Source organism: Lissotriton vulgaris, chromosome 4_1 (assembly GCF_964263255.1).
Source record: "Lissotriton vulgaris chromosome 4_1, aLisVul1.2, whole genome shotgun sequence".
In the NCBI taxonomy this organism is placed as follows: domain Eukaryota; kingdom Metazoa; phylum Chordata; class Amphibia; order Caudata; family Salamandridae; genus Lissotriton; species Lissotriton vulgaris.
This window is the reverse complement of record NC_141691.1, coordinates 915,346,907-915,373,130: the sequence shown is the minus strand read 5'-3', so window position 1 is coordinate 915,373,130 and position 26,224 is coordinate 915,346,907. Positions and strand designations below refer to the sequence as shown.

The following is a 26,224-nucleotide window of genomic DNA, read 5'->3' as shown; positions in this document are numbered from 1 at the left end:
GGCTTCCTGAATAGCATGCGTCAACAAGCGCTATATAAATAAATACCTTGTATCCTCCTCTATCCTTCTGCTATCATTCCAAATCCAAATAACTGTCTAACCTATCCACCACTTAAAATGTACTTGCATGTTTCACTATACTAATTCAACACTAATCCTCTATGGGTCCCGGAGTAGCGCGCTACTCTCCGAAAAAGCGATTCGACGCCTCGTCAGAGGTAGTAAGCGCTATATAAAAGCAATTGCAATACAGTACAATACATTGCTTTATGGACATTTTAGTGCATCATCGGAGAGGTGGTACAACGTCACTGCAAAATGTATTTAAGGTTCTTGAGAATAACGACACTGGCACAAAGCCAGTGATTGAACTGTCTTAAATGTACAGTCCTCTTCCCTTAGGCTGACGACTTTATGATCATAAACTGCCTACTACAGTCAATGAAAAAAATAGTGACATTGAACTCTAATTGTTACATTGGAATTTGAGTGAAGGGGTGATGGAATCACTACCTGTATCAGCAGCTGGGGAAACTGATGCACAAGTATGAAACCCACCCACATAGTTTACGCCCTAGAGAATCAATGTAATTAAGCACAGATCTGACTAACACATTGCGTTATTTTAGCCATAAACTAAAGCACGTTTTTACCCAAAAGCTATTTGTTTACATATTTTTGACTGCAGATAGTGTTGCCTGTACGCTGCTTGTATAGCGTTTATACTGTGGCACGGCCTCTCAAAGGGCTGCAGGAGAACAAAGGATGGAAGGAGAGGACGTAAGAAGAGAAAAACAAGCGCGGCAGGGAAAGTGAAACTGTACTCGTGCATTCAGAGCATTTGCCTTGCAGGCGCGATAATTTCATACAGATGGCGCCGCTGCTCGCTCCCGCAATGCAAACGCTCTGCATGCACGAGTACTCTTTGGAAACCGTGCAAAACATGCACGAGTTTCCAAGAAAGTACAGAGCAATGCCAAGAGGTCCCTCCTAATCAGCCCTTGTCGCTGTGTATGCGAGACCTAAAAAGAAAACTAGCATTTGCAATGCTATAGGTCTTGCATTTGCAGGACTTCCAGCTATTGGCGTTTGTCAACAGAAAACCGTGCGCCGTGCTGAAATGTAAGCAAAAGACACAAAACCAATCAAGACATTAACCCCCAGTCAAGAGATCTGAGTTAAATCCATCGTTCTTTTGCTCACCATGACACCCCAGTTTAGACCTGGCCATTTTCAAATCAGTCTTGACCCTGTGCCTCATGGGAACAGTCCAGCTCGAACTGCCAAGCCAGGTCCTCCCTGGACCGGAAACAAGCATCCTAGGACCTGTTTAGGGTTTCACCTTTCTTGAGCCAGGATAGCTTGATTCCAGTTGCACAGTGAGCCCAGGAGCCACGTCTGGGCATACCTGGCGCACTTACGGTGCGAAAGCAAAAGACACACAATTGATGGACGGAATGCAGAACACATCAAAACATTCACCCCAGTCAAGAGATCTGGGTTAAATCAATCATTCTTTTGCTCGCCATGCCACCCTGGCTGAAGACGTCTGATAGCCAGAAACCAGTCCTAGAATGCTTGATTTTGGTCCAGGGAAGACATGGCTTGGCAGCTCGGGCTGGACTGTTCTCATAAGGCACAGGGTCAAGACTGATTTGCATATGACCATGTCTGAACTGGGGTGGCTTGGTGAGCAAAATAACGATGGATTAAACCCAGATCTGTGACTGGGGGTGAATGTTTTGCCATTGTGCAACTTTCTGTCCATCATCTTGTGTGTTTTGCTGTGCTGAAATGTAAAGCACGGTGCTCGTATTGTAAAGATGAAAGCGGGCGCTGTGCTGAAACCAAAGTTGGACCTTTGCGTAGAAGAATGTGTAACATCATAAAATGAAAATCATGTAGATAAAAAAAAAAAGAAAATCCAGGATTGAGGCATTCAGAAACCTTTCCTAATGCATTCTTAAAAAAGGAGATAAAGTCAAAGTCCCCTTCATTCATCAAGAACCTGTGTAAAAGATAATCTAACTTCTACTGGTGCATGGTGCAGTAAAATAATTAATTCTTCAGTCCTGGGGCCCTTTTTTCTATCTTTGAGGCTCCCCTGAGCAGGATCAGCAAATGGATTGGTCGTTTTATCCACTGCTCATTTCACATCGCTTCCCCGCACATGAGTGCTGCGTGACCAGGTGGGGTCAGGGAATAGCGCCTGCGATACTCTGGGCCCCTGTACCAAGGGGTCGAAGGGACAATTTGCAGCGGTGGCCAGGCGTGGCGGGCTGTGCTGAACCCCGGATCCAGGGGGGCTGTATGATACCTGTGGACAGCCCAAAAATCGCAGCCCCAAGACTGAGAGGGCCACAGTAGACCATGCCTCCAGAGTGGGCCCACGTGTGCTGGGTGAAGGGCCCGGGAGTGTCTGTCCGCTGAAGATCCTCACCTCCCGGGAGCGGAGGACTGCGACTAGGGCTCAAAAAGGTGATTGCACAAGGACTGCCCTTACACCATCGTGCGATGTGAGCGGCCTGGAGCCTGAGGCAACAATCTGAGTACTGGCTTCAAGAAGGTGAGGGCTGCTCAATAAACTGAGTGCTGGGAGGTGTGACGGTTAGGGGTCCCTCTGCCTGATAGACTGAAAAGACCTGGCCTTCTTCACATATCCGCACCAGTTCGATTCATAGGACGCATTCTATACAAGCCTGGCAATAAGTGACCCGTCTATCCTGAGAAACACAATGAGTAACAGACCAGGGCGCGGGGCTAACCAGGCTAAGCTGGACAAATTTGTAGTCACAAAGTCGCAGTGAGAGCCCCCTGACAAAAAGGGCCCAACGACGGTGGGGGGCGGCTGGTGGCGCCTTGCAAGAAGTTACCCTACAGGACATTATGGCCACCCTCAAAGTGGACGCTAGGATCGGGATTCTTGCAATTGATCTGGCACTGATCCGAGCTGACTTTAACAAGATGTCCACTAAAGTATCTGAAGTGGAAACAACGGCTGCCCTGACCTCCGACACCTCCACTCTCAAACAGGTGAGGCAGTTGGAGGGAGACAACAAACTCCTGATGGCCCGCCTCGAGGATCAGGAGGGGTGGTTGAGACTGAATAACATCCGCCTTATTGGCGTCCCAGAGACGACAGGGGGACAAGCCCTTGACCTCTTTGTGGAGGATTTAGTGACCACCCATCTACAACCGAAGGGATTATCCAATTTCTTTTCAGTAGAGCGCGCACAGAGTCCCTGGCGGCAGGCCCAGGCCGGGGGCCCCTCCACGTCTGATTCTGTTTTTCCCTAAATCATTTTTTATGCAAATGTAAAGCGGGTGGAGCTAGCGCTACATAAAACTTCTTGAATAATTTAGATGATGTTACATACTAGATCCGAGTGAGGTAACGAACTGCATGCAGAAAAATGTCTGCTTACTATGGTCTGAAGACCACATTGGATATTCTGTAAGAGATCTCACATCCTTGCTTTGTATGCGAGTGATCTGTGCTGAACTAGCATGGTACATGTAAGTCTCAAACGGCTGAATGTTCCCTAGTCTGCTGACATAGGCCTTATAACTGTAAGCAGAGAAAAGATTGCTGTAAATTGTATGACTATCGTAACCGCATGCAAGTCTAGGTGGCACAGACACAACGAAAAAGCCTCAAAAAGTAATTTAGAACTTTCTTAATCACGAGGTGCAGAAAATCTATGAAACGGCGGAATATGTTGTTGCACAAGCAGTTGCTGATGGAACTGTGATACACTATAAAATGTAAGCTGTAGCTTTGTATGTTAAGTGGTTGGGGGAGTGGACCAACAAAGTATGGAATTGCACAACAGGGGCTTAAAAGCTTTAAACTAAAACCGCCTGATATAAAAAGCCATTTGCGGCATGGTTTGCCACTGACTAATAATTCTCAACCACTTGGGTAGGATTGAGAGCATGTAGATTTGTTTTGAGTAGTGTATGTTTAATGCTAGATGTACCTTGAACTGATGTTACACACTCCATTTCATGTTTTGTATTTGACTTATTTAAATTCCTGTTTGGTTTTAAGGAAATTAACAGTTGCGGTCCAGGAGAAAAATGCTTTTCCAACACAACCTGGGCAGATTTATCTCTTTGGGAAACTACAGGAAAAAGAAAGGTAAGTTCCCTAAACTTGTGTTCATTATAATCGACCACAATAATTGTAATTGTCATAGAGGATGGAACGGACAGTAGAGTGCCAGAAGTAAATTAGACGGATAGTTGATCATTTTTGTGTTACCTTTTTCCACATTGTAGGTACGGTTAGATATAATTGATCCAAATAATGCAATGCATTCCTAATGTACTGTTTTAAAATTGTGCCAGAAGTGATTCAGATTGTTGGGGTCGGGTGTAATGCGGCATTCATTGTAAATCTTCTGGTTTCCTTTCCTTCCAAACCTGCCGTTGCCCTGCTTCAATTAGTTGGTGAAGAAAGGTGAGGCTTCCAAAATTAGAACATTCCCCAATTACCCTGACCCCTCTGAAGTCTTTTACTGCCTAAATAGTATATCAGAGAAGGGGATTTTAATGTGAGCATTGAGCTAGTAGTTGATATTGTATAATTCTCTCCTAGGGATCTGGTAGGCAAACAATGAATCACTTATGCTGCATGGGAGAACACCTTTTGGTTTTGAAGCTATATAGCACTTCGAGCATACCAAAAGTCAGGCATTTTCATTTTATATATAGAGCTTATGCATATTTGTTATTTGTTATAGTGTTTTGTCCTGTCCCTGCAGGTTTGCTGAAGCAACTGCATCCCATGGACCTTTGTCACCCGGATGCCAGTGGTTCAACTTGTAGCTCTTAAGCAATATGTAGCTTGCAGCAACATAAAATGTTGCTTGCCAATTGCCATGTTTTTGACATCACTGTATAGTTTATTTTGAAGATGTCTTTCCTGATGAGTCTAATTGAGAAGTCTGATTATCTCCATATCCATAGGTAGGAAGAGTACATATTTTCTATTGATTGGTGACAGGAGCCACTGGGTGAACATACACCATTGGCACAGGATCCATTGTGTGTACTTGCACTGGTGAGTGCCAGGCTCCAGGGAAAGTTGTGTATCCAGTTGTGCTACCTTTCACTTCTTACTGCGCTTCTGACACAGCACTTTGTCAGAGTTGGAAAAGTCACAAATCTAGAATGCCCTCTCCTCCACGATGACCCTTAGCACATGAGTCAACCACCTGGCCCAGCAAGTGATACACCCCACCACCTGTAGTGTTGGTGCTAGCAGATCCACTGACAAAACCGCACTAGCCCTGCTCAGCTCAATCAAACACAAGGGCCAACTGTCCAGCAGACCTGCCCCCATCAGCAGAAGCCATCATCTGCAAGCTAGAGGGAGGCTAGACAATACTAGAGCCAAGTGCCCTGCTCATAGGTACCTGAAGCGTTTAACTGTCTGCCTCCAGTTGGTAAATAAATGTTTTTGCAAACTGAATACAGTTCGTGCTAAACTGGCAGTCTGAAATAGATGGCATTATTGGAAACACTGAATATATTATGTTAACTGAGATAATGCTTATTACGGAAATATGGGAAGTTAAGAATACTTACTGTATAAGCCAAACATATTGTGACCTCTACGTGTGACGGGCCTTAGAGGGGCAGAAAGGCCCACTAGACACGAGTAACTCTTTAAAAGCAAAAAGGCACTGATAATGTCATCCTGGAAGCTATTTGCACAATACATAACCTCTTTGGAGGCCAAGGTGGGTGCCATTGCAATAGACAATAATCTCCTCAGAAATGATCACAAGAAACTGACAGAACTCGTCCATGCAGAAAAGACTCCAGGGTTTACTAGCACTAACTCACGATCATCTACACAAGCTCCTGAATCTGTTTGAATATGTTCTATAGAAGGAAGGGTGGAGGAGGCGGAGGACTGCTCCCGGAAGGACAACCTCAAAGTGGTGAGCCAGCTAGGGGGTGCAGAGGGTCGCAATACCATAGAATAGTAGCTTAAGACCCTGTAGATCCTATGTGTGTTTGTGCATCACTTCAAAGCTCTTCTTGGCAGTCATGCCTCTGGGCTCTGATCTCTAGGTAATGCTGTTGGGTCCCACACAGTCTTTGCCCCCTTGGGACTGTTATGAGCCCCAATGTACCTCAATACAGGCCTATGTAGTTGCACAACATTTTACCCACATTTGTCCTACCTTGCTCTACATAACTGCTCTGGCACTGACCTTTCACCTAGTTGGTGCCAAATAAATGTTTGGTTTTCCTCAAACTAGCCTTATTTATTGTTCATGAAGATTCTCTGCATCACAGCAGGATTACCATCTCCTGAAGAATAACTGTACAAACATCACCACTATGGTCCTATTTGGCTGACGGGCCCATAGTATCGTGACGGATCTAGGTAGAACCATGAGGGTACTTTTCATGTATAGAAGTATATAAGTACCCATCTTCGCTGGGCAAATCTGAGGAGAAGCTTCTCTTCCAGGGGATCCTCATCAAGTCATAAGCAACAATATATACACATACATATGTGAAAATCATATATGAAGAGATATATCACCAAAAATCCTCAGAGTACAGGATCCCCCGACCCTTCAGGGCGGCCTCCTAGACAGCGGGCAACGAGCAGCCCACCAATTTCATCAACATGAAGCAGAAAACCGAGGCCCAATACTGGAGAAAATGCATTTATTCATGGCAACAGCAGCACATAAAAACTTCCTTCTCCTTATGTATTTCGGCGATCACTACTGCCTTGCTCACATGTGGAAGCCATGTCCAAAACAAAGTGCATGAGTGTGTGCTTTAAACTCATTGAGTCACATGACCAGTTAGTTGGAAATACATTTCCCATAATGCAGGTTCAGGTCCGTTTTGAATACAGGCTGGAAAATCCATTTCACGTTTTGCCTGTACGATGGAAATATGGAAATAAAGATGCAACTGGTTATGTATGTCCACAGTTCTCGCAAACTTACTTCAGCTCTTGGTTTTTCTTATTTCTGTCAGAAAATATCTACTATTTTTTTCAGTAAAACTTACTTACTTCGACATCTTTTGGCTTTTCAAGTAGATTACTACTTTTTATTTGAGCCAATTGGGCATATTTTTTCTCTCAGAAATGCCATCTCCGACTCCTGCCTTGCCTGTGGCAAAAAGGCTAGATCAGACTTGCATTTTGTGTGTATCCTTTGCCTTCCTGGAGATCATGATCCTAAGACTTGCAAGCATTGTCAGCCCCTGTCCAGGCGTACTCTGAAAGACCGAGAGCGGTTTGTCTTTATGGGCTGACTGAGAAGGGAAAAGCTCCTTCTAGAGGCAGGTCTCCGGTGAAGAAGAGAAAGGAGAGTGCAAGATAGTCATCCAGAAGTAAAGTCCAAGTTTGCTCTTCAGCGTCTGGATCGGCACTGAAAATTCCGTCACCGGCAGCAAAAACGTCGACAAGACCATCGATGGCGGATTTACCGTCGAACACCGGGCGTAGATGAAGACTGCAGGAACGTCACGTCCTCCGGCGGCGACGATCGCGTCGAGGAGTCTATCTTAGTTGGTGCGGGCTCGCACAACGTCGAGAGTTGGAACACCGCCGTCGGTACGGCTTTCGGCGGCAAGACCTGCTCCGTCGTCAGAGCGACGTCAAAACTGGCGTCTCTGTTGCTGCCAACCAGGCGACCGTCTACGTCTAGACAGGCCTCGTCGTCGCCGGGTGCGAGACATTCTACGTCAAAGCGGTCTCCTCCGTTGTCGCTGACCAGGCGGCAGTCAACGTCGAAGACCAAATCCTTTTTTTCTTCGGCGAAGAAAGATTCTTCGTCGGGACCCAAAGTTAAGTATTCCAGACGGCGTGCAACGTCGAGGCGGCTGTCTCCGTGAACGTCAAGGAAGAACACGTCGAGGGAGTTCTCAGTCAGTGCACACTACTTTAGCTTCTCCCAGACGCTCCCCGTCTAGGACCAAGTTGGTGAGGTCGATGGCTTTAACGTCGGGACATTAGACGTCGAAGCGGAAAGAGGTCGACGTGGAGAAGATCCCTCTCGAATGACTCACCGATGCTGGTCACATATAGTCGTTCGACGTCAAGGCACTCACCATCGACATCTCATCGCTCCTCCAGAAGCTGCTCAGCCTCCAGAGACCGCATGGAGTCATCACCTTCAGTTGCGAGCTCTCCTCAAGTTATTTCAACGAGAAGTTCTTCTCAGTCTCCAGAGGCACGACAATCACAAAGACCAATGTCTCCACGAAGGCAGAGGTCTACTTCAGTTGATCTGTCACCAAGATGGCTCCTTCCCGTCAGCCATTGTCAAGCTCGAAGGCGTTTGGACTATTCCATTCCACTACACAGATCCCCGTTGGAACGATTCGTACAGGAGGTGGACAGATCTTTTTCTCGGACCAGGGATCGCCAGGACAAATCTCCAGAGCATAGACCAACTCATGCTCATCGGAAGAGAATGAGAACACCATCTTGGTCTTCATCTTACTCTTAAAGGGACTATTCATCAACCCTTACGGATAGCCCGCCCTTGAGTGTCACCTATCGATGACATCAATACATTTCATGATGTCCTCACTAGAGGAGCCCTGAAACTGAACATAGATATGTCCGCGCCGCAGGCTTCCACCTCTATCCTCTTCGAAACTCCAACGGTCTATGTCTTTGCTCCCACTGGTTCCTGGTCTTGTCTAACCAGTGATGGAATTTTTTTCTCACCCCATCCTCTATTTAAAGCTGGCCAGGGACTGTTCATAAAAAATATAAGCTGTCGGCATCGGATCCTTTAATTTTAAAGTCCGATCCTCCACCAGACTCGATGATCATCGCAGCAGCAAAGAAAACTCATGCCTTAGCTTCTTTGTCCTCTGTCCCTCCAGACAAGGAGAGTCGAGCCAAGGACTCTTGGGGGAGAAATGTTTGCGGATCCGCACCATCTTCCTTGAAAGTATCAAGCGCTGCAGCCCTGTTGGGCCGTTGCGAAAGGTCTTTATGGGATTCTTTGGATCGTTTTAAGGAAATCTGCCAAATGAGAACAGACAAGTTTTTGTGGAGATTCTCCAAGCAGGGGCGCCGGTTTTTAATCAGGTGATTAGTACTGCGGCGGACGGGGCTTCTCTGGCTACCCATTCATATGCACACAGCATTTGTGAATGAAGGTCTTCATGGCTGCGCATAACAGCTTTAAAGTCTGAGTCTCCACACCAGATTTTGACTCTCCCATTCTCCGGAACCTCTTTTTGGTTCCCACACTGATGAAGAAATGGCCAGGATGAAGGCTGTGCTGGATACTCTGAAGGCGGTAGGCCTGGGAAAGAAAAAGAATTCAGACGAAGCTACAGGCCTTACAATTGCAAAGACTACCATCAGAGGGTTCAAACCCCCTCAATAGCAGAAGAAGCAGAACCTGCAATCCAGGTTTCGGGTACCAGGCCGTAGATCCTCCAGAGGCAGAGGACATCCTCCGGCGCAGCCAGGACTTCCTCTAGCTTTGCTGCCCACTCCAGTGGGAGGAAGAATTTCAAATCACATGGCAGAATGGAGCAAAATAACAAAAGCTCGGTGGGTGCTAAGTATACTGAACAATGGATACACACTTCGTTTCATTGCACCACCAAAGAACATTCCTCCAGTAAAATCACACCCCCACCAACTAAAATTGCTACATCAGGAGATGTTTGTCCTCTAGAAATTGGCCATAGAAGAAGTTCCTCCTGCTCAAAGAGGAGTCTATTCCTGGTACTTTCTGGTGCCAAAGAAAGACCAAGCGCACAAATACAGACCTATCATGGATCTGCGATCTCTGAAGGTCATTCGGAGGGAAAGGTTTTGCATGTTGGCGCTACATCAAATTTCATTCCAAAAACTTTATTTCGGTTTGTTCGTAAACCATAAAAGTACAGACAGCATATTTATACGTTTATCAATAGACCATGAATACATACGGCAGTTAGTATAATAGATTTTACATAATTTCATCTGTTTGGGAAAGAACATTTTAAAACCTTAAAACAATGACTTATACAATACTACGTTAAAAAATATAAAATATCAATAAGGACCCATTTGCTCATTAGGGCTCATAGCCAACACATCATGCAAAATGTTCATCTTTAGCTAAGCAGATTCCTTCTCATTAGCCACATAGAAAATAGGAATTTAGCTACAGCAGTAACTATCAATGTGTTAGTGTCCGTTTTTAAAATTCTAAAAAACGCCAGATAGTTCCTAATTCCTAAATTATTGCACAACTGTATAATCCACTTTCTTCTGATTTTGCAATAGGCCGGGCAAAAGAGGGTGACTTGCAAAGCAGTCTCATCTTCAGTTTTACAGCCCGGACATGGGCGGGCAGGCCCCCCCCCCCCTCCCCCCCCCCCCCACCTCCACCTATCAGTGTATGAGTGTAAGGGCAAGGTACCATACCTAAATTGGAGATACAGCTTCTTCGGTAGAGTTGGTTGAATAGCGTCTAATTCCTGTTCGAAGCTGTAGTCCATCTTGTGGTCCAGAAAACCATAGGTCAAACTTGATGGCCTGACAGAGTGAAATAATTCCTGTAAGTTATGGTGTTTTATGGTCTCTGCCAAAGTTTGCTTAGAGATGGTGTTTTATGGTCTCTGCCAAAGTTTGCTTAGAGATGGTAGAGCAAGTGACCTCGGGATTGAGCCAGAGATTCTCCAGCCCAATCTTACTCGCTGACAGCCTTATAAAGGATAGCCAGGGGATCCTACCTACACTCAAACCGTCCATCACCACCTTTAGTTCTTTCCTATAGCTCTCCAGCTCGGGAACACTCCACACTCCTCCAATATAGGAGCGGGCGTGAGGCAATAACATCTGATATAGGCCTAACATTCAAGTCAGCCGAAGTGGTATTAGTGGTGTGCTTCTTGGCAAGGTAAGTAGCTGCCTAATATAGTTGTTCTCAGTGGTGGATAGCTCGTGCGTCGGTCGATGCCCCCAGAGCTCTGCCCCATACAGGGCTGAAGATCTGGCTTGAACTTTATAGATTTCTAGCGGCGCACTCACTACCTTATGCACGCAATTTTTTGGGACTTTTAAAATCCCCCAGACAGCCTGAGACAGACCTAGGTTGGCCTTGGCCATTTGTGTACCCCTCCCCATTTTGTCATTCAAGGATAACCCAAGATAAACAAAAAACTTTAACCCTTTCCAGGGGTCGGCCTTCCATTTTTGGATGGGGACAGGTGATTGTGCTAGCGTTAAAAACCATGTACTTGGTTTTGTCTATATTCACCACAGAGTTCCTTTTCTTACAGAAGCTAGTGAACAGGCCCAACACCCGCTGCATTCCCATTGGTGTTTTAGAAAGCAACAGGGTGTCATCCGCAAACATTAGTGCAGGAAATCTTCCAGAAGCCAATTTAGGTGAGTCAATATTGTTTACTGTAAGGAGGTCTTCTATAAGACCGTTAAGAAAGAGGGAAAACAGTGTTGGGGCTAAAACACAACCCTGTCTGACCCCTTTCTCAATCGGAAAAGCCCTGGTCAATTGGCCAGACTTACCAAATCGAACCTTAGCAAACGTTCCTTCGTGAAGTAGTCTAGTTTGATAGCAAAGATATGTTGGAATCCCCATAGTTAATAATATATTCCAGAGTTGGTTCCTATCCACCATATCAAATGCAGACTTGAGGTCCACGAATGTTAAATATAGACTACCCCCTTCCAGAACAACGTGCTTCCAGTGGAGGACCAGGAGGCGAAATAACTGATCAATAGTTGATATTTTGGCTCTAAACCTGCCCGAAGGGGAGAAAGGATATTGTTCTCTGTAATCCAGTCCAGTAAGCGTTCCAATAAAAGCCTGGCATATATTTTTGGGGTCACATCAATTAAGCTGATAGGCCTGTAGCTACTTCCACTTCAGTCAAAGAAAAAGGTGGTGGACACCAGCTGCAATCCAGGGCCATAAGAATACCCGGGGCCTCGATTCTTGGCGATAGGGGACTAGAATAAAGATATTTAAAATAAGAACACCACGATCTTTGTGGATCTCAGAAATCTCAGTGCCCCCCCTACTATCAGGGGCACTATCATTCATTGTAGTTACCCTTTCTAGCATGGGGATCACACTTGTATACATTTTGGCCATATTTTCGGCCCCCTCTTGCTCCTCAATGGGCAGCGGCAGATCCATCTCAACTATGGGATTATGGTCCCTTTCCGTACGACTATACACTTGAAAATTACGAATACTAGGCCATAGGGCCAAGCTGGCCATGAAGTAGTCGATTACGGAAGAGTGACCCATTCCATTGTAGGTGTACTGTCCTGGACTATCCCCCTTCAAGCGCCCGTTACAAGCTCTAATGGAAAATGAATAGGTTATGGTAGTCCGCTGCAGGACCAAAGGTGACCAGTTTTTAGCTGGATAAATGTTCGGGATTGGAACATGCCAGGTATCGTCCTCTTCTGTGGTAAGCTGGGTGGCCCCCGTTAGGGGGAGACTTTAACTGCCACTATGAACCTCTATCAGCACTTCAGCATCACCAGGGTATATATTCACATCTGCAAAAGGGGGATTGGATGTGTTCGATAGAACTCCAAGATGCATATTTCCACATACCGATTGCTCCACATCACTGCAAGTTCCTGAGATTCATGGTGGGCTCCAAGCATTACCAGTTCTGAGTCTTACTGTTCGGCCTAAAATCGGCACCAAGGGTATTTCATAGTCTAGGACTGTTTGTGTATCCGTACCTGGAGAATTGGCTGTTGAAGGGTTCGTCTCCACAGATGGTGAAGGAACACTTTCGAATTTGCCTAAACCTGCTTCACCGTTTAGGCCTTCATGTGAACCTGGACAAATCTGTCCAACAGGCCACTCAAACTCCATTATCTGGGTGCCACTATAGACTTGGTTTTAGGAAAAGTGTTTCCTTCGGAGGAACAACCGTTCCCAATGAAACCGAAGTGCAACTCTCTACTTCATGTGCACCAACCATCAGTGCGACAAGTGGCATCTCTTCTAGGGTCGATGGCCTCTTTCATATTTCTCATCCCCAACTCCAGCTTGAAAATGAGACCGATGCAGCAGGATCTGTAAGACAAATGGGATCAATCCTCAGGGCATTGGGAGGATCGGATTATCCTTTCCCAAGCTACGAAGTCATCAATGATTTGGTGGATTTTATGTAGGATTTTTTATTGAATCGGATTGAGACTAAGAGGGATGGCTGCTTCCTTTAGGGACATCAGTGCTTTTTGCTAGTCATCCTCTTCAATAAACCCTATGTTAGCTTGCCACCCGTCTCTGAGTACGAAACAGGTCTGGTAAACTATTACACAGCTTCCAATATGTTGGTGATATGGCTTTGCTTAACATCGGTTCAGAAATCAACCGATCTTCTAAAGGGGAGTATTCCAGGAGATTTCCTCTGTCCGAGTGTTGCAGGGATTCTGCAAATACAAAGAACTATGCACAGGAAAACTGGACCTCAGTGAGTAGGTGGTGTACCAACCTACCACATCTGTACCCAAAATCTCATACCGACAAGCTATAGTGTCTCTTCCGTTCTCCGGCTACAGCGATGCTACCAATGATTAGACAACCCAGAACACGTAACTCTATCTTGGGAATTGCAGTAGCCAGACACTCTTTTGTTTAGCTACTCATACTTGTCCACGATGCGAGTAATTCTAGATGCGGTATAGTTTAAATGTTCATTTTACCCAACACGCTCTATGGTGCAGTACACGAGCCAATACTAGCAGCAGAATGCATAAACACTATTGTCCGCATTGTTACAGTTCCATAGAATACAAACGGGGATGTCCTGTTAAGGAAAACAATGGAAAAGGACTGAACAACCTTCACACCCTCTCTTTGACAAGAGATAGTTTATTATAAAACAGAAGACGTCTGGGCTTTGTCAGCAGACCCCGTACCTCTAGGCCTAGATGCATTGTTCACATCGCACAAGAAACTAGGTCTTCTCTCTGGAAAGGTGTCTCCATGTGTGTAAAAACAGGTTTTGGTTGCAATATTAAAGTACGCGAGTTCCAGAGGTGCAGCTGTGTGTAGCCTGTTATGTCTAGGTGCGATGGACAGATCAGAGCAGAATAACAAGGGGCATTGTTGTTTAACCTTGAACATCATTTGCAGACTAATCCTCAGAGCACAGCAAAGAACCTGCAAGGCAGACAGTTCTCATGAGTAATGGGCACAAATAAAGTCTTGCAAAATAGATGCTTGCAGTGTCGTGCGCAAAAGCAGCCCCATGGCAGCGAAGCTCATGCTAATTTAGCACTTGTTGACAATGGACCTATTAGCCTTACTACACGGGAACGCTGTTATGAGGGATGGTGAATCTGTAAATGGCGAAAGGCCTCCCCTGGAGCTAGTTCATATTTCTCCCTTAACTCCTTAAATGTGAGAATTTTGCCCTTTTTCACTATATGGCCTATAGTGGCGTTTCCAATGGTGTCCCATTTATCAATTCCTGGTTGGTTACATAAAAGTCCTAGTTTTTGAGTCTACCATAGTGGTGTGGCCTGGGTTAATGTTAATTTGGAATTTATAAAGCGCGAACTGTCGCTCCGAAAGGAGCTTCCTGGCGTTGTGGGTCACTACATCTGTCCAGCCAAGATGTCTAGTAGCCTGGCACCACACTTCCACTGTGTGAGCTGTTTGGCGCAGATACTGCCCTTTCCAGACTTTCGTATATATGGCTCCGAGGCACCCCTTCCTTCCGATATCTAACAAGTATGCCTGGTCTATCTGGGAGGGATATTTCCAGTGATTTACTACTACTAATTGTGAGGCCCAATGATAGTCGTAAATCCGGGAATGCAATCCAAGCATCATACCCCCGCCACCGTCAATTTATGTAATCCTGTCCGAGGTGCACCTCCATACCACATTAACGTTCGGACCTCACTTTCTAGGTGTCTGAAGTAGGAATCTGAAAGAAACAAGTTAGTATTAGATTCCTTACCTTAGAATATCCCCAGACGTCAGACTGGATCCGGGAACTTTTGCGTATAAGTACCCCTGCGCGTCGGTAGGCGTCGTCTGCGGCTCCACGTCAGTCGTCGACGTCGTTGGCGCTGGGATGACGTCGCCGGAGTACTTAGACGCCGCCCTCGTGCGCTGACATCAGTGTTTTTTTTTCCGTGCCAGCAAGCGCAGATCCAGAAAAAAGTGGTTAGTCAATTTTTGACTAAACTTTTTCAATCATTTTTGATCCTTTTCGAGGTTTAACGACTCAGACGGTGATTGTAGGTATGCCTGGGTTTAAACCCTGCGCTGACTGGGACCGACTGATGTCTGTCACCGACCCCCACCGCCGGGGTCTTCATTGCCTGGGCCTCGACGACAAGGCCTGCTCCGAATGTCGAGCCCTGACGTCTAGAGCTATGCGGGAGCGGTCCCGCAAGCGACTTGAGCTCCGGCAGGCGGCCCCGCGCCGCTCTAGGTCCCGGTCCACGAGGAGGGAGAGGGACCGGTTGCAGGGTCTGAGCCACCATAGCTCCCGGAAGTCGTCCTCTGTCTTCGGGCTCAAAGTCCTCAGGTATTTTAGAAAAACAATGGTTCAGGGGCGGCCTAATAAGGTCCTTAAAGGAGTATAGCGTATGATTAATTCACGCTGGGGAGCTAAAGATGTAGGTACATATAGGATCTTTAATTTATTTTCTATTACAACAATTATCATAAAGTTTCAGGTGCTCATGAGTGACCAGGTGCATAACGTGACACAAGTGAACATAGTGAAAAACGAAATGTCACACAAGGTAAAAACCACAGGGATATATACAATGGAGTGGGGGTATTTCCTTGAGTAAGTCGACAACGTTTCGATCTATATGAATTTAGATCATCTTCAGGACTGAGGAGCCTCCTGAAACTGCAGAGAGGTAATTAAAATTAACATGGGAACCTACATAATTTAATTTCTTAGCGTAGTGATTCTTGTGCCCCCAGTGGCATGATTCATTTCCATGCACATTTAGATTATAGTAGGTGAGGGGGCGCTTGGCATTCAAACCCAATGTGTGCTGCGCTTATTTATTAATTGTGAGAGGAAGGAGCATTTAATTGCATGCGATGACATAATCATTTTAGGGATGACTTACTCTGTTATTGGGACAGTCCATCTGGACATAAAACTGAATCTGAATAGCCGGGATATCGGGTGAATTGACAGAAAAGATTTCTGAAGGGGACAGAAAAATCGGTGTCATATCTTAATGCCTGGGGCGCCGTGTATACCGTCAAAACTGCAAGGCATTTAGGTTTACTTAGTTATTAATTATGATAACGCTCCAGTGGTCATAATAATAGCTATTTTGCAGCAGCACAAGAATATGCTGCCGTGAAACAGCGAAAACATGACCAGGTATAATCGCTTCAGCGCACGAGGCGGCAATAACTAGACTCAGTTAGCCAAGACAAGGTATAGTTGTTAAATTATGAATCCATTTTAATTACAGATAATGCAGACCTAAGAGCGGGGAAAAGGCTCAAGGTGTGCTGGACTTACTGGATCCGAGGGAATACAGATTTTCGGAGTCTGGGCAGCTGAGCAAATTAGCTTAAAGGTGGGTCCTTGTGGAGCCTGCGGGGCAACATTTTAAGCATGCACATTAAGAGCTATGAACTTGCTGGGCCTTGACAATATGGAATAAAGGTCGGGAGGACTTAATGAGTTCTTTTTAGAGTTGTAGTCTGTATTAGGGGTCCGATTAGCGGATTACCCGCTAAGGAAGAAGGTAACTGGTCATTTTAAAATCGGCTCACCTGTAAATTAATACTTGTATAGCGCACTACTCACCCGCAAGGGTCTCAAGGCGCTTGTACGAATACCGCTGTGGAACCCATCCTGTCTTTCCCTGTGAGGCGTCCACTCCTGGGCACCCCCAAGGTGGAGGCATCCTTAGCGTTGTGGGGGCCGTTGTGGAGATTAAGCACGCTATTGCCCAGAGTTGCAGAGTGGGACTCCATGATTGGAATAGGCACCGAGGCGAGAATTATCAGGTCTGTGGAATTTTGAGCCCAAGACCCGCCGAGGCGGGGAATTGAACCCTGGTCCCGGGCTAGACCTCTGCATCAGGGTCTGCCACTCTAATCATTGAGCCACACTTCTCCACTCATTGAGCCACACTTCTCCACTCTTGCCCCCTAGCCTGGAGCTAGGGGGCAAGAGTGCAGTAGATTAGACATAGCTCCAGTGATATAGTCGGAGTCAAGGCATTGCCATCAAGGGACTTACTTAATCACGGCGAGATGGCGGCTGGAAAAGGGCGTCCGAGTGCCTCGTTGCTTAGCTGCTCTCACAGTGATTGTAGAGCGCGATATCAACGCTTCCTGGTTGCGTGCGCACGCGCATAGACTTCCTTAACACGCGCATGTGCGTTGGGAGATTGGAACTCGAGCATGAAGCGCGAGTATAGTGTATTTCAGCGTGCATGGGCAGAGAATGCTATTTTTTAGAAAGTGAAGGCATTATTCTATAGAATGGATTCCTTAGTGATCGTAAAAACCGATGATGCAGGAATTACTGGAATTAAATTAATGCGAGTATGGTGGAATCAAGGTCGTAGGTGAATTGCTGATTATACAATTATTATATGTACAAGTGTATATCTTACAAATGCCTTACAAATTTACAATATAACAATATTAAACAGCACATTTTGGTAATGGGTAGCATGATGACATTTAGTGGATAGTGATCAGATACACATGTTCCATTCGTCAAGGGAATTGAGTCCTTTCTCAATAGTTTTGCAATAGTAGATCCATTTGCATTCCAAGCGGTTCAGGATAGTCTGTTGATTTCCACCCCTTGCATTTGGTGCAAGTTTATCAATAACCTGCCACTTAAGGTCAAGGACATTCAAGGCAATAAATGCCATTTAATGGCCGTTGCCTCTTTGGTGACAAGGCAGACCATGCGCTTGAGCGCTTTAAGGACTCCAGGGCTACGGCCAGGCGAAGTACTTGGGCCTCTCTGCCCCGCGCCAGCAAACGGCTGCTTTTCGCTCCTTTTTGTGGCCAAGGAAGGGGCGCCTCCATAGGCCCTGCCAGCCACGGGCCACAGACTACCGTCCAGCGTGGTGGCAGGGGCGGCTCTAGACTCATGGCCGCCCTGGGCAGGAAGCGTAAGTAGGGGGCCCCGGAAGAGGGGGTCTGGGCGGAGCACGGAGGCCAGTGAAGGCAGGGGGGGGGGTTCAGGGTGTTTGGAAGTGGAACAGAGCTGGAGCCCGCAAAATCCCTGCCAGGGGCCGCCACGCAAATATGTATCCATCCTCAGAGGAATATTATATTAGGGATATATATTGGCTTGGTGGCCCCTAACGTTTGGTGGCCCTGTGCAGGTGCACAGCTTGCACATGCCTAAGGCCGCCCGTGGCAGACGTGGAAACCGCCGTGGCGGCTGCCGGGGTCAACGGCGAGGCCAGTCCACACCTGCCCCTGCAGCATCCGCCTAAAAACCTTCCTAGTCTGAGCTTTCAGGCCCATGTGACGCCAGTGGGGGGCAGGATTCGCCATCACCATCTCCACTGGTGCACTGTCACATCGGACAGGTGGGTGCTGCAAATCGTCCGAAGGGGCTACTCCATCCTCTTCGAGGCGACCCCTCCAGCCATGCCACCGTGATACCACCGCGTGTCAGGGGATCACTTTACACTTCTACAAGAGAAAGTTATGTCCCTCTTGGCCAAGGGGGCCATCGAGCGCGTCCCTGGGCCAGAAGTAGGGTGTGGTTGTTACTCCCACTACTTTCTGGTGCCCAAGAAGGGCAAAGGGGGCCTCCGCCCTATCTTGGAGCTGCGGAACGTCAACGACTTCCTCCGGCAGGAGAAGTTTAAGATGCTGACACTAGCTCAGGTCCTAGCTGCCCTGGACCCAGGAGACTGGATGGTAGCGTTGGACTTGCAGGACGCTTATTTTCATATCCCTGTCCTGCCGACCCACCGGCGTTACCTGCGGTTCACGGTAGGCCACGAGCACTTTCAGTTTACCGTGCTCCCCTTTTGCCTTACCAGCGCCCCACGGGTGTTCACGAAAGTGATGGCGGTGGTCGCAGCTCATCTGCGCAGGTTATGGTTTCAGTCTTCCCCTACTTCGACGACTGGTTGTTGAAGGCGGGCTCGACCCAGACAGTTATCAGCCATCTCCAGAATACGGCTGACCTCCTGCACCTGCTGGGGTTCTCTATCAATGTGCTGAAGTCACACCTGTGTCCCTCTCAGAAGCTCCTCTTCATCGGAGCGGTTCTGGACTATGCGCAGTTTTGGGTTTATCCTCCCGAGCAGCGGGTTCTGGATATTCAGGTGCTGATTCCGATCTTTCAGCCGTTATCCCGAGTCTGTCAGGTTGACGCTGCAGTTTCTGGGGCTGATGGCCTCCTGCATCCTTCTGGTGCATGCCAGGTGGCAGATGCGGGCTCTGCAGTAGGACCTGAAGTTTCAGTGGGCCCAGCATCAGGGCAACCTGTCCGACCATGTCTTGATCTCTGAGGACATTGCAAGACAGTTGCAGTGGTGGCTCACGGACCGCGATTGGGTCAGCGGCAGATCACTCTCCCTACCCCAACCGGAGCATGTAGTTGTGACTGATGCGTCCCTCCAGGGCTGGGGAGGCCACATGGGAGAGGCAGAGATCAGAGGCCTCTGGTCTCCGGCGGAGTCCCGGCTCCAAATCAACCTTCTGGAGCTGCGGGCAATCCGGCTTGCACTGAAGGCATTCCTCCCCTCTGTCCGTGGGAGTGTAGTGCAGGTGTTCACGGACAACACCACCGCCATGTGGTACTGCAACAAACAGGGCTGGGTGGGGTCGTGGACCCTATGCCAGGAGGCCCTGTGCCTCTGGCAGTGACTGGAACATCAGGGCGTGACCCTGGTGGTTCAACACCTGGCAGGTTCTCTGAATGCCAGGGCAGACTAACTCGGCCGTCGGTGCATGATGGACCACGAATGGCGTCTGAACTCGGACGTGGCGCAAGGCCTCTTTCAGCAGTGGGGAGAGCCTTGGATAGATCTATTCGCCACAGAAGAGAACGCGCAATGTCATCAGTTCTGTGCGTTGGAATTTCTAAGGTGGCACTCGCTCCGAGACTCTTTTCGTCGCGAGTGGAGCTGCGGTCTGTTGTACACCTTTCCGCCTATACCACTTCTGCCCAGAGTGCTGAAGATCAGGCGGCACCGGGCCCAAGTTATCCTTGCGGCTCTGGACTGGGCACGAAGATACTGGTATCCCGAGCTTATGTAGGTCTGTCGATCCCCCGGTTCGTCTGCCTCTTCAGGAGGACCTTCTGTCGCAGCAGCAGGAGACGGTCCTTCACCCAAACCTGTCTAGTCTCCACCTCCATGCTTGGAGATTGAGCGGCGACAGTTGAGGCCATTTGACTTGCCTCCTGAAGTTTGAGATGTGATTCTGGCAGCCAGGCGTCCCTCCACAAAGTCGGTGTACGCCTGCAGGTGGAACAAGTTTGTGGCATGGTGCACAGCAAAGGCTGTGGACCCCCTTTCTGCCTCTCTTTCTGAGGTTCTCCTCTTCCTCCTTTCTCTTGCCCAGCAGGGCTCTGCTCTGGGCAGAATAAAAGGGCTACCTTTCTGCCCTTTCCGCCTTCTTAAGGCTACCTGATCAACCTTCTTTGTTCAAGTCCCCGGTTGTTAACAGATTCTTAAAGGGCATCACTCATATGTTCCTCCCATTCCTTTCGTGATGCCTCTGTGGGACTTGAACCTTGTACTTACTTTTCTGATGTATGCTCCCTTCGAGCCACTTCATAACTGTCCTCTTCGTCTTCTTACCCCTAAGACTGCTTTCCTGGTTGCCATCACCTCTGCCAGGAGAGTGAGTGAGCTCCAGGCTCTTTCATACAAGCCTCCCTTCCTTTCTGTCCATCTGGACAAGGTTGTGTTGCGGACAAGACCCTCTTTCCTGCCCAAAGTAGTCACGGCCTTCCACATCGGCCAGTCCATCACCTTGTCTACCTTCTTTCCGCCTCCACATCCCTCTAAAGAGGAAGAGCGGCTCCACCGTCTGGACCCAAAACGTGCGCTCTTTCTATTTGGATCGCACACTCCAGTTCCGGGTGGATGACCAACTCATTGTTGGTTACGTGGGCGCGAAGAAAGATCGGGCGGTGCACAAGCGGAACATTTCTCGGTGGGTTGTGTTGTGCATCAAGGTATGCTACTCTTTGGCTAAAAAGGAGCCTCCTGTTGGGCTGAGGGCCCATTCCACTCTGGCCACGGCGGCTACTACTGCCCTGGGCCGGGGAGTCCCTTTGCAGGACATCTGTCAGACAGCTACGTGGACCTCGCTGCACACGTTCGCTAGACACTACTGCCTGGACAGCCAAGTCCGGTGGGACGGCTTCTTTGGCCGTTCCGTCCTCCAGGACTTTCTGGTGTGATTATTGGTTCGCAGACCAACCACCGGGGTTGGTATTGCTGGGGTATCTATTCTAAGGTAAGGAATCTAATACTAACCTGTTTCTTTCAGATGCACAAGTTACTTACCTTCGGTACCGATATATCTGTAAGAAACAGGAGTTTTTTTTGTTGCTGTTTTTTTTTGGTGTTCAACTGTTTATTGCATTGTTCATACGGTACACCGCTTTTGCACCTACAACCCGGGGGCCGGTAGCATGTCAGTATTGGCAACAACAAGGTACGGAATGGATTGACACAGCCTCGGTACCGACAGCCAGGAGGCCCGGCGGCATTAGGTATTAATATTCGTAACGCATTTTGTACCGTGTGCAAAACATATCTGACATGGCATTACAGAAGAACCTTTTTTCAAGATCTTCATGAATAAACCTACTTGAATTTTAGTTATATTTTTCCAAAAAGAAATACAAAAATAAAGAGAAGTAAACAAATGCAATATAAAATGATGGTTCATAAGGTGTCACTTTAGTCACAATCATTAAATGTACAACGTTTCAAACATACTCCAATTGTGCGGCCAAGATAGGGACAAAGGACCACGGTAGGGGAATACATCTACTTTAATCACTTAGGGCAACACTACCACTCAGCATTTCCAGTCGTGCACGCATATAAAGCAATTTCCCAGATCAACGAGGTACCCGACCAAAGGGGAGAGGGGAGATCCTTCAAAGTATGCGTTTATCAAATGGTCAACATCAGGGCATACCCACACCCCTCAAACAATACCTTCCGACGCCATTGCAGGCGCAGGGGTACACAGACTATTCCCAGTGGTGCTTGCTATATATGCACGGTATGGGCCCCAGATGTCGACTGGCCTTGATGTGGCAGGGACCTTTTGAGTATTCGGTACTATTGAGGTTGCAGTGTGCCATTCTCCGGAGCCAGGAGCTATGTAGTGGGGGTCGCCGGTCGCACCTTCTCAGTGCAACTTCTCGTTTGGCCAGCAGAAAACCCAGCGCCGCCAGTCTGCGCACTGACTTTGGAAATTCAGCCACATATCCCAGTAGAGCGATCTCCGCGATTGGGGCCAAGGTTAAGTGGAGCATGGTGAGTGTGCTGTGTACTCGGGACCAATAGTCATGCAACCTAGGGCAGGTCCATGAAAGGTGTGCGAAATCTGTGAATGGGCCACCGCATTTGGGACAGGCGTGAGGTCTTGATGGGTCTATCCTGTGGAGTCGCGCTGGTGTAAAGTACAGCCTACACAGAAACTTAAAATGTAAAAGTTTGTGTTTGCTATTGATAGATACGTTTTTGGTCGCTCTACAGCGCCACAGCCATTGATCATCTGATATGGAGTATCCCAAGTCTGCCTCCCAAGCGGCACGTACAACCTGATCTCGAGAGGGGAGGAGGTCGCAGCACATCCGATACAATTTGGAGACCAGGTGCGCGCTCGACGGGTGTTGAATGATAAAAGTGAGGGGTGTCATCTCCTTGCGGGGGGGGGGGGGGGAGAGGGAGGAAGCGCGCAGTGAGGAGCATAGTCTGGTAAGTACAAAAGAGTCCATGAATGTCCTCTCCGTAAAACGGTGATCCTTAGTCAGTGTGAATGCATGACCTTCCGGGAATAAATCCCCGATAGAGGTTATGTGGAACTTGGTCAATGTTTGTCGCACCACAGTTTCCCCAGTTATCGGGAGCCAGGTGGCGTTTGGTAACGGAAGGGCCTGGGAATACAGTTGCGGGAGGTCTACCAGGCGGCCCAGTCTCCCCCATGACCAGCACGTAGCTGAAACCGTTTGGATATCTTTCGGATCTCTCGGGAAGCCCGACGGGAGTATGGTAGATAGTGAACCCGGCAGTACCAAATCGGCCTCTGGTTTCAGATATGGGATTCTGGCGTCCGGGTGAAACCATGGGTACGCGTATGAGCACTGCGCCACCCGAAAATAAAGATAAAAGTCTGGGACGCCCAACCCACCCCGTTCATATGGGAGCGTTAGCGCGCGCCACACCACTCGTGGCGTCTTGTTGCCCCATACCAGTGTCAGGAGCGAAGAGCGGAGCTGCATGAAGAAAACTTTGGTGAGGGGTATAGGTATATTGTTGAACAGGTAAAGAAACCTTGGCAATACTATCATTTCGATGATAGCAATGCGGCCAGCCATGGACAGTGGGAGTCTATTCCATCTTTCAACCTGTCCCTCAAGAGCCGTCAGCGCAGTACCGTAATTTAATCTGATAATGGATTCCGTCCCCAAATGTATATGGATGACTAAGTATTTCACGGAATCTCGGCACCACGCAAAGGGGGAAGAGTTGTGCCATTCGACAGTACTGGGCGTAAGCGGGAATATGACCGATTTGTGCCAGTTAATACGAAGGCCAGAGTATTTGCCAAATCGGGTGATTTCTAGGAGAGGTGGCTCCAGGTTGGTTTGGGGCTGCCTGACATAGAGAATGGTATCATCCGCATATAGCGAGACAAGAAGTGGGCCAGTACGAAATTGGAGGCCGCGGTGTAGGTGCCTTTCCTGGAAATGACGGACCAATGGGACCATTGCCAGAATATATAACAGTGGGGATAGGGGGCAACCCGGACTCGTACCGCGCGCCAGTCGGAACTGGGCAGTGAGTGTACCATTTAAGCGCATTCGAGCGACGGGCATAGTATACAATAATTCAACTGTGTTGACCAAACATTCCGGGATTCCCATGCGGCGCATCAGACATTAGAAAAGGCCACTCTAAGGAGTCAAACGCCTTTTCGGCATCCAATAGTATCGCAGCCGCCGGAGTCCTGGGGTCTACCCGGTGTATGACGGAAAATAGGGTGCAGAGGTTGAGGGACGTGGAGCGGTGTGGGATAAAGCCTGATTAGGCAGGCGAAACTATGGATTCCATCAGGAGCGAGAGGCGAATGTTGAGAACTTTCGCTAAGATCTTATAATCAAGATTCAGTAGGGACAGTGGGCGGTAGGATTCACAGAGTGTAGTGTCTTTGCCCGGCTTAGGTAAGCACGATGACTGCTTCTCTTAGAGTGGGGGGCAGACAACCAGTTTCGAGCGCTTCGGCGTACATTTCTACCAAATGGGGAACCAGTAGATCTTTATAAGCCTTGTATAAATCGGCTGAAAACCCGTCCAGCCCAGGGGCCGAAGAACTCTTCATGGAGTCAATGGCCTCCTCTAAACTATCCGCTGTTATGGGATCTGCCAAAAAATCTATCATCCATTTATCGAAGTACACCATTGCAATCTCATTCAGATAATCCCCTCTCTCAGCAGCATCGTTAGACAATGTGAGGTGTATAGTTTGGTGTAGTAGGATAGAAAGGTGTCACAGATCTCGGGCGTGGTGCGTACCATGTCTCCCGTTGGTCCTCTAAGCTCTGTGATGTAAGAAGAGGAGTGAGGGGGCCGGAGTAGGTGTGCTAATAGTCTGCCAGGTCTGTCACCCTCCCCATGTTGTCTGGCTGTGTATGATCTGGTCAAGAATCGGAGCTCTCGTTCTGCCTCTTCCCTAAACTCCCATCAGTTTTAAGCGCCTGCGCTCCCTTTCCTCTGTGTGCGGTTGAAGCTGTTTCGTATCCAGCGCCGCTATGTCGCGCTCTATGCGAGAGAGGGCAGCCCGTACATCACGTAGCATTCCAGTATGTTTAGCGATTCATACTCCCCTGATGGTTGCCTTAAATCCCTCCCAGAGAACAGCCCAGGTGTCTACCGTGCCCGTGTTCAAGTCAAAATAGTTGACGATGGCCTCTCTGAGTTCCTCTGTGAAAACTGGATCCATTGATGCCTTCACAGGGAAGCGCCACTTCCTTTCATAACCCCCCTCCCGCGGGATCCTCAACCGAAGCACTATGGGAGAATGATCGGATAGCGTGCGTGGCAGTGTAAGTAGGTCCGTCACCCACCCAACCACCTCCGGGGATATCAGCCAATAGTCTATTCTGGTCCATGTGTCGTGAAACCCCGAGCAGTGGGAATAAGCCGGTATAGAAGTGTGCAATAACGCCTCAATGTCCACTAGGGAGAAGTGTGTGCAGGTGTCACGCAGGACTGGGCGTGAGTGGAGTCTCGCGTCCGGGGCATTCGCCGTGCTGTCCCTTGGCGGATCGAAGAGTAGATTAAAATCACCGCCCATCAGTATTAGGCCAGGGTCAGAGTTTAACAATTGTACCTGTACATCATTGAAAAAAGCAGGAGTATCAGTATTAGGGCCATATATCCCAACGAGTGTGATCTTATGTCCCATTAGGGTTCCCGTAACAATGACATATCTGCCATCCTTATCGATGACAGTGTGGTGTGGTTTAAATGGGAGCCGGAGTCAGTGGTCAAATGAGTCTCCTGCAGGAAGACAATGTCTATTTTATGCCTTGCAATATAGTTCAACACCTGTTTACACTTTCTGTCGTTGTTCAGACCCCTAACATTCCAGGTCACCATTGACAATTCCGAGGGGCCCGACTAAATGTGGCCATGGGAGTAAAGTAGGGCTAAATGATCTGTAGCATGAGCAGTTTAATACCGAAACAGTGATTGTATAGACTTTTGGACACCTGCAGACAAAGCAAAACCCAACAAAAACCCATTCCCTCCCTCCACACAACCTCTTGCAAAACCCAAAGAGGACCATCCCACCCTGTGCGGAGGGAAAATAGAACATTATGAACAGTAGAAGCACAGTAGAAACCTCCGTAAGACAAAAAACGAGAAATTCCCTAAACAAAATGGTGATCGCCAGGGGGGGGCGGCGACACCTCGACATCTGGGGTATCAAATCACTATTGTGGAGTAGTCAATCCAGTGAGTCACCGGCAGCAACGCCTATGG

General features: G+C 48.0%; 1 protein-coding gene across 1 annotated transcript in view; it reads left to right on the top strand.

Annotated features, from left to right (window-relative positions):
- Positions 1–26,224, top strand: part of ADNP2 (ADNP homeobox 2) — a 115,513-nt gene that overhangs the window by 60,671 nt on the left and 28,618 nt on the right. Inside the window, exon 3 of the mRNA XM_086965189.1 lies at positions 4,052–4,141. Within this exon, the coding sequence (XP_086821315.1) occupies positions 4,052–4,141 (90 nt within the window). The remainder of the gene's footprint in view (positions 1–4,051; positions 4,142–26,224) is intronic.